The sequence below is a fragment of the Diadema antillarum genome, unplaced genomic scaffold, assembly GCF_040938485.1.
Source record: "Diadema antillarum isolate AM-2024a unplaced genomic scaffold, OU_Dant_1.0 seq00003223_RagTag, whole genome shotgun sequence".
NCBI classification, from domain to species: Eukaryota; Metazoa; Echinodermata; class Echinoidea; order Diadematoida; family Diadematidae; genus Diadema; species Diadema antillarum.
This window is the reverse complement of record NW_027273808.1, coordinates 126,237-144,346: the sequence shown is the minus strand read 5'-3', so window position 1 is coordinate 144,346 and position 18,110 is coordinate 126,237. Positions and strand designations below refer to the sequence as shown.

At 37.9% G+C, this 18,110-nt stretch overlaps 1 protein-coding gene across 1 annotated transcript; it reads left to right on the top strand.

Moving 5' to 3' along the window:
• The first annotated feature begins 499 nt into the window (after positions 1 to 499).
• On the top strand, positions 500 to 15,654 carry LOC139715275 (NFX1-type zinc finger-containing protein 1-like). Its single transcript, XM_071626853.1, is given in 3 exon segments — positions 500 to 4,791; positions 5,845 to 5,947; positions 14,704 to 15,654. Coding segments are annotated over 3 exon segments (5,142 nt in total). The 5' UTR covers positions 500 to 703.
• The last annotated feature ends 2,456 nt before the right edge of the window (positions 15,655 to 18,110 follow it).

The window sequence follows — 18,110 nt, the reverse complement described above, 5'->3', positions numbered from 1 at the left end:
CCTCTTCTGACAACAAGATTTTCCCTCTATCATCAAGCAAAGAGTTACGATATAGCATGGGCTTCAGGTTGGTGTTTCATTTAGAGCCTTACTTGGCCTATGTCTAATGCCCATGACATGAAACCTTTGCTATAGCTTTATCAATCTAATATAAGCTCATGTTAAATGTGTCTACCAGTTCGTAATATTTTGATTGTTTTCTACTTTCGTAGGCCAGAAGACATATTATATTCTTTACTATAGTTGCGGATATATTCCAGATACTTTTATATTCATAGACATAATGCCCCACCATCAAGGAAAGATTGCTTTCAATATTATTTTACTCTAGACCGTAATGTTTACAATCGATATTTAAACTGATCTAAAAAACCAACAAAAACAAACGGACGCGAAAGTGGGAAGCGAACCATACAAGTCAAACGGGCTAAATCTGCTGCTGTGTAATATGAGCTTTATGTGTTGTTGTTTATCTATTCGAATTAGTGCCAACTGGACAAGAACAGTGAAACCACTGGGTTACAAGACCATAGAGTCACTGTTGGACAAGGACCCTGATGAAGCCGCCGTTCAGTTGAGTTCTCTTAAGAAAGGACTTGAGAAACTGCTGCACGTGGACGACATACGATACGACGTTGTGGCGCTGCTGTTCCAAGTGTTGAATCACGTCTTACAGGCACACGGCGCAGCACAAACAATCAATATGCTTATTGACATGTTGGGAAGGTCCCCGTTTCTGACAAAGCACCTACCGCGACATCTCATCGCGATGAGAACAGAGCGAGATAAGAGTAGAATAAGGAAGATACCGAGATGTATACAAGACATCGCCAAAGTGCTTTGTGAGATTCATCAACGCCGCCCAACTTACCGGAGCGACTTAAGTGTATCATCAACGCTCCTTGAAGATGTCATAGGATATACTGAGCAGAAAGGCATCATAGTAGATGACGAGATTCGAAGGGATGTGAACATCCTGAAAGAATTCCAAGCCACAATTGATAAGGAGAGGGAAGATAGAGCCAGAGGTCCCGTCGAACCTTCTGAACCTCCGCCGGATGATTTTCGCGATATCAGCGTACTTCCTAAGTCAGAAGAACTTACAGATTTATCTGTCCGTACGTACTTGCGAGCAAACATTCAAAAGGGTAAATACGACGACGCGGATCATTATCTGGATGTGCAATTTCGACTTCTTCGTGAAGACTTCATATATCCACTCAAGGAAGGAATCAGCGAATACAAAAAAGAGACATCACGACCCGGAAAGCGCAGCAAACGATTTCAGGACATTCGCCTCTATCATGATGTAACATTAGAGGAGCCTGTTTACACGCAAACTGGGGTCATGTTTCGAATGCACTTTGATGAGTCAAGACTGAAAGGCATTCGTTGGCAGGCTTCGAAGCGACTGATCTTTGGATCACTTGTAATTTTGACACCAGATGATTTCAAGACTCTCATCTTTGGGACAATTGCCAACAGATCACCTCAGGATCTTGAAAAGGGATTCGTAGATATAAAGCTTGAGCGTGATGAGGAAATCGTGGAGATTTTCTCCGATAAAACCTTTGTGATGGCTGAGTCGTCCGCTTACTTTGAGGCATACAGACACGTCCTCAAGGGACTTCAAAGTGTCACGGAAGAGACCCTGCCGCTCCCTGACTATATCCTTTTCGTGTCAAGCAAAGTTCGTCCTCCAGCCTACATTGGCCAAGACAGAACGACTGAGTATGACCTATCACCACTTGTGTCGGATTCAATCCCAAACGCTGATGCGATCAAGAGAAGACTGAAAGCATCAAAAATCCTGGATAATCGTGACTGGCAGAGACTGGTAAACACAGGCTTGGATGAATCACAGCTTCAAGCAGTGAAAGCGGCTCTTACTCAGGAGATGGCTGTAATACAAGGACCCCCGGGAACAGGAAAGACGTACATAGGACTTAAGATTGTCCACACGTTACTTGAAAACAAGAGCATTTGGATTGAACACCAGCTACGCGATGATGGCCAAAGGAGTCGTTCAAACCGACCGATTCTTCTGGTATGTTACACAAACCATGCTTTGGATCAATTTTTGGAAGGAGTTGCAGAATACAACTGCGAGGGCATTGTGCGCGTGGGCGGTAGAAGTTCAAGTGAAGCTTTGAAACGATTCAATTTGAATTCTTTGAGAAGCTCCAAACTGCGGGAAGAAATGCCACGTCACGTTCGGCGAAGAATTGGCGAAGTGCGAGGGGAGATCGAATGCCTTGGTAGGGAAATCAAAAGTTCACAAGACAAAATGAATGCAGCCAAAAAGGGGCTTCTCCATGAAAGGATTCTTTCACCATTCATGCATGACAGTCACTACGAAAGCCTTACTTGTGGAAACTTCTTACAAGGGTATAGTGCGTCTCGGCTTGTCGACTGGCTGCTGTTCGATATGAATCTTAACTTTAGTAATGATCAACTCCGAGCTGGAGGAGACGATTATCTAAGAGGCGGAGCCGAGCCGATTGATGCAGAAATGGCAGATGAGGATGATGAAGGTCAATTCAACATTCTTGAAGAAGCTGACATCCTCGAAGAAAGGAGGATACTGGACATAGATGATCCCCAAGCGAATGTAACTTTGAGGAACGATATTGACAGCGAGGACGATTCACTGGCTTTCCACTTAGACGATCTTGATAACACTCATCAAGCAGACGAATGGCAATTTGACCGTCGTACGCAACGACAGAAAAAGCAAGAGCTACAAAGAAATCTCCGGGGTACTGAAAAAATGACTGACGATGAGGCGAGGAGGATTAGTAATGTTTGGAACATCCGGGAGAGTAGAAATCGTTGGCGACTATATCGCTACTGGATCCACAGGTATCGACGTGAATCGCAAAGGATCTTGATTCACAGGCAGCGAGAGTTTTCCGACCTTTGTCAAGAGTTAAGGGAAGCCCGAAACCAGGAGGACTTTGAAATCCTTCGTCATGCCATTGTGATAGGGATGACAACGACCGGAGCAGCCAAGTGTCATGCCCTACTGCAGCGCATTAAGCCACGCATTGTAATTGTTGAAGAAGCAGCAGAAGTCCTAGAGGCCCATATCATTACTGCACTGACGGAGTCTTGCCAGCATCTTGTCTTAATTGGGGATCACCAACAGCTGCGGCCTAATCCAACTGTGTACAAACTAGCGAGACAGTATCATCTCGACGTTTCTCTCTTTGAACGAATGATGAAGAACGAATTTCCGTGCCAAAGACTAAACTTGCAGCATAGAATGCGTCCTGAAATTTCTCGTCTAATGAAGCTGAACAGATTGTATCCAAACCTAAAGGATCATGACTCCGTCAAGCACCTGGAGGATATCAAAGGGGTGACCAAGAATATATTTTTCATTCATCATGAGGAAGCCGAAGACTCAAACGATGAAACAAAGAGCCACGCAAACATTCACGAGGCAAAGTTCATGATGACACTCTGTCGATATCTCCTTCAACAAGGATATCTACCAGAACAAATCACCATTCTGACAACGTACACAGGCCAACTGTTTAATTTCAAACGGCAGACTTCACGTAGTGACTTCAGAGGTGTGAGGGTAGCTACCGTTGACAACTTTCAAGGAGAAGAAAATGACATTATCCTCTTGTCCCTTGTTCGAAGCAACACATAGGGCAGTGCTGGCTTCCTGACAACCGAAAACAGAATATGTGTAGCACTATCCAGAGCGAAGAAAGGTCTGTACTGTATCGGAAATTTCAAGCTTCTTGCAGAGCAATGCAAACAAGGGAGAGGTCTGTGGACAGACATCGTCAAATGTCTCCAAATGACAGGCAGCATTGGAAAGACTTTGCAGTTGCAATGCAAAAACCATCCTGTAACCAGAACCCAAGTGGCATCCTCAAAAGACTTTGAAAATGTGCCTGAAGGTGGTTGTACTCTGCCCTGTGAAGCACGTCTTAAATGTGGTCACATGTGTAGAATGCCATGTCATCCGACAGATAGGAAGCATGAGAACTACAAATGCATGCAACCATGCACAAAGATCATTTGTAGGGCTGGTCACCGATGTTCTCAACGCTGCTTCAACAAGTGTGACAAGATGTGCACCCAAAAAGACCTCAGAAAACTTCCCTGTGGCCATATGCAACTCGTAATGTGCTATCAACACTCAGCAGATGTCACATGCGAACACCCATGTTCTCGAAAGCTACCATGTGGCCATTCGTTCAAGTCATCCTGTGGAAAAGCATGTACTGTGGCATGTGAAGAGCTTGTTATCAGATCTTCATGGCCTTGCAAACACAGAGTTCGCGTCAAATGCTCTGCTGGTCCCGAGTCCTGCCCGGAAAGATGCAATGCCCTTCTAAGCTGCGGCCACAGATGTAGTGGGACCTGCGGCTCCTGTTACCGTGGTCGAATGCACGTAATGTGTCGTCAGAAGTGTGATCGGACACTTGTCTGTGGTCACCCATGCAGAGAAACATGCGCGACCAGCTGCCCTCCATGTGGTCGCACATGCCAGAATCGATGCATACACAGCCGCTGCTGGAAGAAGTGTGGCGTACCATGTGTTCCATGTGCAGAGATATGCCCATGGAGGTGCAAGCATTTCCAATGCCGGAAGAAATGCGGAGAGCCCTGTGACAGACGTCCGTGTACGTACCCTTGTGACAAAATGCTGAAGTGCAATCATCCTTGTATCGGCGTATGCGGAGAGCCCTGCCCTAAACTGTGCCGAATCTGTAACAGAGAGGAAGTTACGGAGATCTTCTTCGGCGATGAGGATGAGCCACATGCTCGGTGAGTTAATAAATCAAGTGCTTTGATGTTGTTTTTACCCTTCAATGTGATGATACTTAAAAAATAAAACCTACAAACAATCGTTAGTTTACATTCAAGTAAGGTATAAGACACAATAGATAACCAAAAACAAGCCGTTTCATAATGACACTACTTTTGTACTTTTCAAACCTGTGACACGGTTAAATGGTTTATATGTATTTCGTTTCGTTTTGTTGAGTAGATGGTCTAACACAGTGGTTGCTTGATAAACGGCAAATGTAATCAAATGAAATGCACAAAACCGTCATCGAAGCAAAATTTGATATTTACTCGGGTTGTCCTTGTCAGAGGATAAGCGTGGACAACTTTTCTGGCAGAAAACGTTGAAGACTGATAAATGACGGAAGTAGAGAAAACTAGGGGAAATGTACTTTGAGCAGATATCAGCAGCAGAGAACAAATATAATATTCTACGGATGATAATAATCTGCTTGTGCATGATAAAGAAAAATTCGAATACACATTTTGTGCATTCAACTTAATTTTTCATTTCTTCACTTTGTGACAATCATGTGTTATAATTGACTTAATTGGTGATTTGTTTGTTTGGTACATTTTGTTCACACTCTTGTATTTTTCTTTTTATCTATATCTTCGTATTTAGTCAAGCAGCAGTAAAATGTTGACTTTTTCGTTATTTGTTTTTTTACTGAAAAGATTTTCATTAGTCTGAAAAGGAATGTCGGGTGCGACTAGGAATCTGTTTAAACTGTGGTTTTCAGTCTTCAAATATTGCCATTTGAAAGCAGCCCTGCTTATATGAAGTACATATCTGTTCATGTAAAATGAACATAATTCTACAGTTGCGATAAATTATGACATTTGCTGAGTATATGTTAGATTTCATAAATAATCGAATTGACATAATTATATTTGCCCTGTAACCCATCAGGATTGTGTCATTTCAATGTGGCTGCCAATTGTGAGAATCACCCTCAAAGGTATTTGCGCCCAGTCCATACTCGTAGGTCTTGAAGTAACAGGAAGGAAATGTGCTTACGCGTTGTATAGGTTCGTTGAATTGGAGGACTGTGGTCACGTGATCGAAGTTACAGGACTTGACCGCTGGATGACGCAGGCCAGTGACACCGCCGGTGATGCCGTTAGTATTCAGGTAAATTGAAGATTGCACATAACGGAAATTGGATGAATAACAAGGTATTATCATAAACCATTAACATACTTGTTCTATGCAGTCCCATGAATATCGTTATTGTTGACTGAAATATTACCTCACACGGTCAGGTATACAGACATATACTCTTTCACAAGAAAAGGAAAGTCGGGGACGAAATAGAGATTTAAATGGTTAAATTTAAATAGATATCTAAATGGTACTCGATCATTCAAGGTTAAAATGAATAGGAGAGCATAATACTCCTTTCCATAAAAGAAGAGTTTTGGACTTGCTGATGGTTATCAATGGATGTACTAAGATGTGCTTGCATTCGCATAAAACATCTGGTTCGAAAATAATTCTGTCCGTGTACCACTTCCATACCAAATATATAATGTTAGTCGCTTTCATCTAAATGAATTGGCAAACCATTAAGATAAAAGCGACTAACATTTTCTTACTTATTTACGTAGATAAATATATCATGTATGAGATTTACTTGGAAAAAGAATCAGGAGATATTGAGATTTCATATTCCAACACAATGGAATCAGGCACTTATTAACAGACCAGTCAGTAGTAGTGATTAAAATTTACATTGTTTCGAGGACAGAATTTTCGTACACCTTCTCAGGAACTCTTTTGGTCTGTTTCCTTGTTTCTTTGGCAGATATGATTGCAACGAACAATATCCTCTAAATTTCTGTTAGTACATGTGTTTTTACATTACAATGTGTAAAATGAATCATACACGTTTGAAGAAAATGTTCTAAAAGTATTCTTCACTAAATGTTAACATATACTGAGTCTCTCAAGCAAATTTAGTGTACATCATGATATGTTTATTTCCTATATTTCTTTCCTGTTATTGCATTCATGAAGTAACTTAAATATTGTAATAACAGCATTCAATTCAATTCAATTAATTTATTTCATTCTCAGTTTTTTTAACAAAACATAACACAAAGTAAATCAGAAAATCCATTACAAGCATATATACAGTACAGAGTGCGAAGGATAAACGATATGCAACCAACTAATAGAGATGAATTATGTATGCATACGGGAAAATACAAAGTTTTTCACTGCGTAATGATGAATTCAATAACCGATGATGACCCTCATGTTTTCTGCGATTTGTATGGGTAATGAAAATAAATATCTCAGCTAGAATTTTACAAAAAAGATTTCAAATTACGCTTAAAAATGTATAACGATGGAAATTTTTTTCATTTCGGGACTTAATGAATTCCAAAATTTAGGGCCGATGTATATAATATAAATGTGTTCTGAGCTAATAAGGTTCTCAAAGGGGGTAAGTGAAACTCATTAGACGTCCTAGTAGGATAATCATGAAAAAATTGATTTCGTGAAAAAATTGAATTAAAAATATTGGGAAGAACATTTGTGTTATAATTCAACATGAACTGACCCAGCTGAAAAAGAAACAAAATCTTTAATTGTTAAAATCTTATATTTAATGAACAATGAATCTAAATGAGGACGTGGCGAAGCCCCACAAATAATACGAAGTACTTTCATTGTAATAATAATAGTTTATCTAATAATGTTTGATGGGCGCTACCCCATGCTAAAATTCAGTAATTAAGATAAGGTTTTATATATTAAATAAAAATACAACGTTAACAAAGACGACGATAGAATGTGAAACTTAAATCTGTTGATAATACCAATATTTCGTGAAATTATTTACTTATGTTGATAATTCAATTCAATTCAATTCAATTTGTTTTCATATTATTCAATGAAGGAATGTACATCAAATATAACAAAAACATAGTGAATCATAATATCCGGCTTGGATGCACAGTAAGTTAATGTAAGCATATAAAACATAGCGGTCAATCACCGTACGTTTGATTCTATATGTATAACGCTAAAGAAATATGATGGAAGCTTAATAATAATGAGGCCTTGATAATAAGGCCTCCACGAAAATTTATCATCCACTGTAAAACAAAGGAATTTTATGTGGGATACACGTTCTAATTGAGTACCATCAAAAATAAGATCTGAACTTAATGTTTCTATGGATTAACTAAAAAGCATATACTTAGATTTCTGAAGATCAAGAGATAATTTATTAGCTCTTATCCACTGAGGCACTTTTTTCATTTCAGAGTTGACGGTGTCAATTAAAGTAACTGGGTCTTGATGGGAAAAGAAAACATTTGAGTCATCAGCAAAAAGTATTATCAATAAACTTCAATAGAGGTGAATAGTGCTGTGTTTCCGACGAAACCCAAACTGAGAGTTTGTAAAAACATGATGAATGTTAAGAAAATCAATTGTTCTTGTGAATATTAATTTTTCTAAAATTCTAGATAAGGATAAAAGTAAAGAAATGGGTTATAACTGCTTATATTCAAGATCATCTCTCTTTTTTTAATAAATGGACAACCTTAGCAATTTTCATTTGATCAGGAAAAACACCATATAACATAGACTTATTGAAAATAAATACAAGTGGGTCCACAATTGAAAAGATAATACCCTTTAAAATGACATTACTTATGTCATCATAACCCGCACTGCGTTTGTTATTCATTCCAGTCACAATATTCATTATTTCATGTTTCATAGTTGGAACGAAAAGAATAGAACTAGAATTATATTGACCTAAAAAAATTGAAAAATGTGTATTAGACGATGGTACTTCTTTCGCCAAATTCTCTCCAATCATTGAAAAATAAGAATTAAAAAGATTGGCCATATCACTAGAATCTTCAAAACTTTTGTCATCAAATCGAATTTTTGTAATACTTGATTTCTTTTTTTATACATTCATGGCCTGCTTCAATACCTTCCATGTATTCTTCATATCATGTTTGTATTTTTCTAACTGAATCGCATAATATTTCCTCTTTTCAAATCGTGTAACTTTAGTTAAAACATTTTTATACGATGTATATTTCCTTTTTGACTGTTCAGTTTTTTTCGTTTTTTAAATCTATAATATAACCTGTTTTTCCTATTCACGGAACGCAAAAGGGATTTAGAAATTCATGGAAGCTTAGGGGATGTTTTATGATAAACTAACTTATCTTTTAATTTTGGAATATTTTCATCTAAATTTCTATCAATTATCTCTAAAAAATTATCAAATGATACATTAACATCATCATTGTCACAAACACCAGACCAATGAGCTCTTTCTAAGCTGGCACCAAGGCTAGCTAAATTTTCTGGTGTGGCTCTTCGTCTGGTTAAAGGAACATGAAACATATTAACCGTATGCTTAAGATTAACCCAAGCCATAACTGGGAAATGATCAGTCATAGCGGATAAAATTATAGAAGAATCTAAAAATTGTAATGAATTACCAAAAATGTTATCAAGGAGGGTGGCAGAATGATTTGTAACAGGTGTGGGTTTCGAGATTAATGGCAAAAAAGAGGCTGATAAAAGTATTTCAAGAAACTCTTGTGACATATGTGACCGTGCATCACAAAACGAACAAAAAGTCGCACCCCTTGATTTTATGTGAGGACTCAAAAAAGGTGAAATGGGTCAACCAAGTCAATCTTGAGTTTTTCATATTTTCTGAAAGAGCTATCCTTCTTCATTACTCTTAAGTTTGGGATCATAACATGAATGGCAAAGTGTGTTTTCAGCAGTTTTTCTGCAACCCATTTTAGAGGGAGAATAGAATGATCAGGTATGTCTTAGAGTCACCTTTTCACTTCTTGAAATCGTATACACACTCTTCACTTTCAAGTCTAATAACTTTTGAAAGATTAACTCTGCTGCTTTGAAAGTTAGCATTAATAATGGACAGAATGTGTTAATGGAACATGCTCAATTTCAGTTTAATCTGGTAATCCCTTCATTGTTGTTGCTCCAGTGGTTTACTTCCTGTTTTTTGTCCCTTTCATTGCACAGCTCGCGCGTATGGCAAGCCTTTTTTACATTTAAAGTTAATTTCTGATATCACAAATTCCATTTTGTGATATCAAAAAATCAAATTTTTGATATCAAGAATTCAATTTGTGATATCAAGAATTGAATTTGTGATATCACAAATTCCCGTAAGTGTGGCACATGAACTTAATTTGTGATATCAAGAAATCGAATTTGTGATATCACAAAATCCATTCTTGATATCACAAATTCAATTTGTGATATCAGAAATTCGAATTTGTGATATCTCAAATTCAATTTGAGATATCACTAAATGAATTTGTGATATCAGAAATTCGAATTCTTGATATCAAAAATAGGTTTCACGTGAAAAACCAATGGTAATTCGTGATATCACAAAATGATTTTTTGATATCACAAATTCGAATTTGTGATATCACGAAATAAATTTGTGATATCACTAATTTTAATTTGTGATATCAAGAATTCTTATTTGTGATATCACAAATGCGAATTTCTGATATCACAAATTCTATTTTGTGATATCACGAATTGAATTATTGATATCACAAAATCGAATTTGTGATATCAGTAATTCACAGGGAATTTGAGCGTTAGTTTTGCGCTGAAATTCAACTGTGAATTCGAGCGTTAGTTGAGCGCAGAAATACACGGGGAATTCGAGCGTTAGTTCAGTGCAGTAAATCCCTGTGAATTCGAGCGTTAGTTGAGCGCAGAAATACAAAGTGAATTCGAGCGTTAGTTTTGCGCTGAAATTCAACTGTGAATTCGAGCGTTAGTTGAGCGCAGAAATACACAGCGAATTCGATCGTTAGTTCAGTGCAGTAAATCCCTGTGAATTCGAGCGTTAGTTGAGCGTAGAAATACAAAGTGAATTCGAGCGTTAGTTTTGCGCTGAAATTCAACTGTGAATTCGAGCGTTAATTGAGCGCAGAAATACACAAGGATTTCGAGCGTTAGTTCAGTGCAGTAAATCCCTGTGAATTCGAGGGTTAGTTGAGCGCAGAAATACAAAGCGAATTCGAGCGTTAGTTTTGCGCTGAAATTCAACTGTGAATTCGAGCGTTAGTTGAGCGCAGAAATACACAGAGATTTCGAGCGTTAGTTCAGTGCAGAAAATCGCTGTGAATTCGAGCATTAGTTTAGCGCAGAAATACAAAGTGAATTCGAGCGTTAGTTTTGCGCTGAAATTCAACTGTGAATTCGAGCGTTAGTTGAGCGCTGAAATACACAGGGAGTTCGAGCGTCAGTTCAGTGCAGAAAATCGCTGTGAATTTGAGCATTAGTTTAGCACAGAAATACAAAGGGAATTCGAGTGTTAGTTTTATGCTGGAATTCAACTGTGAATTCGAGCGGTCTTTTTTTTTTGGCGCAGAAATACACAGGGAATTGGAACACGACTTTTGAGCTGATATTCAGATGGAATGTATACTACTACTAACTTTTTTTAGAACAACGTTCAACATACAAATAACTATATATGAGAGATTTACACATCCATCATTCCCTAAAATGATCATCAAGGTATATTCGATGAATTATTGATACAAATCAATTGTTTTGCAACATGTTATCATGAATTCAATGATACTTTGTACACTTAGGGCCTACATTTAATTCATCGTTTCGTCCTCAAACTGTCATCTATTACTACATTATTGTTAATTATAATTCATTTTTCATGTGGTAATCCCCTTTACAGTAAGACTCTTCCACCAAATCGATGATAATTATGTGTGGTTGTATGTGTATGTGTGTTATAAAAGCATACCATGTTTTTGTATTGCGGAGGACCGACCAAGGGCAATCACCCCTCTGGTCTGTGTATGTCAGCAGCGGAGAATAAGATAGAGAGACTGTGAGTCATGCAGGGTGCGAGAGGGAGTCGTAAACTTGCCAAATGTCCACCACTGGTGTCGGCTGGTGGTCACATAAAGCAACGTGTTTCTCCTAAAGACATTTTCTCACTCCTCAAAATCAGTCCTCCAGAACAAAGGGGTGTATCCATTAAGACCAATAGTGTAAGGTGTACAGTTTGCCTGCCCCAATATGTTCATGATTTTGTAGAATAATTTAAAGTGTAATTTATTATAGGAAAGTTTATTCAAGAACCAAAACCGGGGAGAACAAAACTGGAATGCACAAGCCCAAAAGTCTTCAGACCAGAGCAAGAAGAGTGAAGATAGGGCCTATCCAGATCTTATGAGGAGTTTATGCAGCAGTATATGCATGGCAAACAAACAGTTAGAATTTGTTGTAAGAAAAAAGCAGTGGTACGAAGGACTTCAATTTTGTTAATCTGCGCAATGAGAAATTTCTCTTATTAACTCGGAGGAGTAACAGGGGGAGGTCGGGAAAGAGTATCTTTCACGTGACAGAGTAAAGAGAAACGGAAACAAAAGTTGTAAGTCAACCAGTCTCTGCCAAATCAGTGGCGAGAAATGGAAAAAAATAAGAATATAATCCTTGTGACTTTGAAGTAATTGACAACATATCAATAATGGCATTTTAGATGCTAATGCTATGTTGCTAAACGATTTATTTTTATCGATTATTTTAAAACCAATTCCTAATCACTTTAAATGAAGACGAGTTGCCAAAACTCTTCATTTAGGTTTTTTGTAACTATCGTTATATACTATGTAAAGATAACACCTGAAATTCCACAGGAATATCTGCGCTAAACTGTTGCTCGAATTCACAGTGTATTTCTGCGCTCAACTAACGCTCGAATTCACAGTTGAATTTCAGCGCAAAACTAATGCTCGAATTCCCTGTGTATTTCTGCGCTCAACTAACGCTCGAATTCAGTTGAATTTCAACGCAAAACTAATGCTCGAATTCCCTGTGTATTTCTGCGCTCAACTAACGCTCGAATTCAGTTGAATTTCAACGCAAAACTAATGCTCAAATTCCCTGTGTATTTCTGCGCTCAACTAACGCTCGAATTCACAGTTGAATTTCAGCGCAAAACTAATGCTCAAATTCCCTGTGTATTTCTGCGCTCAACTAACGCTCGAATTCACAGCTGAATTTCAGCGCAAAACTAATGCTCGAATTCCCTGTGTATTTCTGCGCTCAACTAACGCTCGAATTCACAGTTGAATTTCAGCGCAAAACTAATGCTCGAATTCACTTTGTATTTCTGCGCTCAACTAACGCTCGAATTCACAGTTGAATTTCAGCGCAAAACTAATGCTCAAATTCCCTGTGTATTTCTGCGCTCAACTAACGCTCGAATTCACAGCTGAATTTCAGCGCAAAACTAATGCTCGAATTCCCTGTGTATTTCTGCGCTCAATTAACGCTCGAATTCACAGTTGAATTTCAGCGCAAAACTAATGCTCGAATTCCCTGTGTATTTCTGCGCTCAACTAACGCTCAAATTCCCGTTGGTTTTCTGCACTGAACTAAAGCTCGAGTTCCCTGTGTATTTCTGCCCTCAACTAACGCTAGAATTTACGGTTGAATTTCAGCGCAAAACTAATGCTCGAAATCAAATGATTTCTTTGCGAATGATATGTGCTGAACTTCCATGTAAATTAATGATATCACAAATTGGAATTAGTGATATCACAAAATGTATTTCTTGATATCAAGAATGTGAATTCGTGATATCTCGAATTGAATTCGTGATATCACGAATTTAATTTGTGATATCACTAATTCGATTTCGTGATATCAAAAATTGGTTTTACGTGATAAACCAATGGGTATTTGTGATATCAAAAATTGAATTTGTGATATCAGAAATTCGAATTTTTGATATCACGAAAGGGAATTCGTGATATCAGAAAATCTTTTTAAAAAGTAATATGGCTTGCCATACGCGCGGATTGGTGAAGATTAAGCGCTTGAATAGACCCTGCACTTCAGAGCCTCTTTTCTCAGTTCACCCTTTTCCAGAGTGTGTGCTTTCTTTCTAGTATTTAGATAGGTTAGGGGAATCCATTTGAATTAAGTTATACATCATTTTAAAGCTTAGAGTCTGCTCTTTAAGAATCTATCCTCAACTAAAAATCCATATCTGGCGACTTTTTGTTCGTTTTGTGGTGCAGGGTCACATATCATTTTTTTATCAAATCAATATTAAAATCACCCATTATAAAAATATTTGTATTAACAAAAAGGGGACTCTTTAACACATTTGTAATGCAATTCAAAAAATCATTAGGATTAGATCTAGGGGTCTGTAAACAATACCAATTATAATATTCTTACTTTGTTGAACAGATATTTCCACAAATAGAGATTCTATAATATCATTCATTGAATTTAACTCATCGCAATCTTTGTAATCAAATTCATGAGACAAATAAAACCCTACCCCACCACCCGTCCTATTCAATCTATTATTAACAATTAAATTATAACCATTTATTGCATACGGCAAATTAATATCAGATGATAACCATGTCTCAGTTAAACCTATAACTGAAATTTGTTGTTTACTTTGATTATCTGATAATATCTGTAGTTCATCTTATGCTTGTTGATACTCCTGATGTTTAAATGTAATATAGAAAATATACTTCCAGAATATTTTTTCACGATACCTTTAAACTGATCAACTGTAACATACTTAGAAGAAATTTGGGCCGGATCATATTCAAAATCAAAATCATTATATAAATTTTTGAAGACGAGTTAACGTTGTTGGCAAAACAATTATCAATAAAAGCAGATGAATGTGAATTATTCCGATTGAAATGAATGACCATCAATGATTGAAATTAGCAAATATCATCTGGGACAGCAATGCTGTTCGTCAAATCTGAAAGCGAAAACGATTCCAACTTCAATCATTGTACATGTTCACATTCTTTGTTTGGTCATGTTGGTTCTAACAGCTGAAGGGTTGTCCACGATGCAAGACACCAGTCAGGCGCAATTTGCGTTATGGTAATGCAATCAAACAAGCTCTGAACGACGTCGAAGCTGTGAAACGGAAGACTTTCGGTGACAAACAAAACATCGAGTTTACTCGTGAACAACTCGCACGCGATCTTACATCAGAGACTGAGGTGATGAGCATGTTAGCCATTGCAAAAGAAGAGAGACTCTTCCCCCGGAAAGAGGACGCTCGGCACTTCCTCAAATCCGTGGATGAGACCTCCAGTCTGAGCTGGGACCAAGTCAATTCCGTGAAGAACAGAGTTGTCGTTTTGAAGGAGCTGAGGGAGATTGGGCAGAAACTTCGTTTGCTTCATTTGCAAGCGGAAGAAAAGAAGCTTGCCGCAGCACTAAGAGCTGATCTGGCTGCAATGAAGGTTTGGCTCTGCCAGGGAGAAATCACAAGAATGTCGCCACAACAAGTATCAGACGCAAACAGCGAAGCCACGAGGAACCGTTTTGCTTTGCACCTACTCACTTTAACGACGACCAAACCGACGGCACGTACAAAAGCTGCGGAAGAGGTGAAAAAAGTGAAGTACGTGTTGCTTGCCGGGACGAATCTGACAGAGGAGGAACTGGAAGAAATAAAGAAGCTCTTGAAAATCATTGCCACCAAATCCGACGCACTTGGCATCACTGAAGCTGAGCGGAAAGAAATCGTCTCCGCTTTCAAGTGGACAAAGGGGCACTGGTTCAAGTGCCCCCAAGGCCATGTGTACGCCATTGGGGATTGCGGTGGCGCGACGGTTGAAAGCACCTGCTGGGAATGTGGAAGAAAAATTGGAGGTGCGCATCATAGAGTGAGACAGGACAACAGTCTGGCACCAGAAATGGATGGTGCTCGCCACGCAGCATGGTCGGAGCAGGCAAACTTGGAAAATTTTGACCTGCGCGACCTCATGTGAATGCTGTGATAACGATTCTTAAAGAAGAGACACATAAATCCAAGACTCGATGCCAAGATAGGATGGAACCCAAAAATCAAAGCATGGACTTGTGACGCATCTGGAAATCTTTAAATCAAATGAAATATTTGATTTGATAACAAACAGAAATTAAATGAAATATTTGTGATTTTTGTTGATGACCTTAATGCACAATTCATTTTGATGGGCTTGCTGCAGATGGAATCTGTCGAGACAACTGTATTTTTGTTCTAGAATAGTACGTATATATATATATATATATATATATGTATATATACATATATATATACATATATATACATATATATATACAAATAATGATAAATTGTTACTACATTCCCTTTGTCAAGAGCATTCTGCTGCCTTTTAAGACCTAAAGGGGACCCTGCGATGTTGAATACGATTATTGCCTTCAGTTATCACATCATGAAAATGTTACAAGAATCTGTGTGTATTTACTAATCCTTCTAACCTCATATATGTATTGTATATTGAGTGTAGAGGAAAGATTGGCTTATCTGTATGTTATCATTACAGATTTACACTGTCTTTACTGACAGTATATTACTTCTTACAGTGTCAAAGCAGGAAATCATGTGGCTGTGCTGAGATATTCGTATTGCGCATCTAAGTCTAATATAGGCAAATGAGCGTAATGCCAACGAAAGCTCAATACAAGAGTCTATAAGTGGAAGTTCATGCGTGTGAGTCGCGTCTCGTTAGGAACTCTGCTTTTCGATCTGTGCTACACGCTAAGGAACGAGGAATGCATTTTATACACGGTCTTTCTGTAGGTGTGCTTGTGCGTGTGCGTGTTGCCAGTTACGGACAATATCATTCCCACAGTGGTACGATTCAATTAATCCATTGTATTTGGTTCTGGAAATGTATGTTAGTGTTTATATCGGTCGACAATTTCACCATCGTGATGTTGTTTCCAATGCGTATGACGTTTATGGAGAGTATACTGTACCTGTCAATATAGGGTTCAATTTTAGCTATCAATTATAATCTGTGTGTCTTGCAATTTAGTCTGGACAGCCATGCCTGATCTGTCACTGTTATGGTACTATTAGAATGTGATTTTTCGTAATTCCATTCCAGTATATACTGAAAACATTTGCAATTCGTATGCTTCTTCAATCCCCCAAATAAAGAACAGAATGCTTGTACCTGTACGGTTTCATCAGCTGTTTTATGATGATCGGAAGTTGGTAAAAATGATCTGCATCTTGTACCTGACTAAACCCCCATGTTGTATATTTGCTTGCTGTACGATTGATACTCTTTCATGACGAAACTGTTTGTCTTTACAACTGCATGTTCAACACGTTTGTTTAAGTTCTCTCATATTATATAATACGTGACATACAGAACAGAGATTTGTGAAGTTAAAAAGAGTTCCTAAATGAAGGAAAATACTTGCGAAAATAGCTTATAATAACATGCCTAAAGACTGAACGCGACAACAGGGAAATCTGCTACATGTATGCTTAGAATTGGTAGACGCCACTCTACATTAAAGTGAAATGAACTATTGAGCTATTCGTCGGTTATTAAGTTGCCTTATTTAATCTTGCGTCATGTAAATTGCATACTCATGGTATTATGCCCCATACTTCATGGGAATTCTGATGGTGTTTTGTGCCATAATCTCACAAAATGCAGCTTTATCTTGCGCCTTTTCTCTAATGCGTATTATGTATTTTTCGTCACGATGCACAGGTAGCCTAATAATAATATGTGTGTTTCTTCTATAATATCCTGTGCATAAATCATGCCAACAGTATGCCGTACATAAGTGAGCATTTGTCACAGGACTCCAGTGAAAAGAATGTGAAAATTGTATGTACAAGTATTGATCATAGGTATACAAAAGACGCAAAAATAGATAATGTTTTGGTATTGCGTTGTACATGTTACTTGCTGACAATCCATAGAATCTGATGTATTATGTCATACTCATAGACGCAAATGGTAATAGTACTTCAGATTTTCCTAGAACGTACAACAGTGAACAGATTATTAGTGCTTTTTATTTCTTCATTAATTCACGTGTGATAAGCCTTCCTGAAGCAGCATCGTTAAAGTGAGATATGTGCTACAACCGTGGAAATATTTACATATTTGTTCGATCTGGTCACCATAACAAAATCGCCAAATGAACTCACACACCCTTACCTTGTTGACACACCACATATAGGCCTATGGCTTACTATCATTTATTGTACGTATCACAGTTGTGATTTTCATTGAGGTGAAACAACCACTACCCTTGCTAAATGAAGAAAATGAGTGACTGGAAATAGATTTAGTCCTTCGTAACGTTGAAAGAAAGGTGTGTGCCAAATATTTTACATTGTATATATCAATAATGCGTCGTTGTGCAATTCATGGAACCCAATTATACCAGAGCGTGTTCATTATAGTGTACA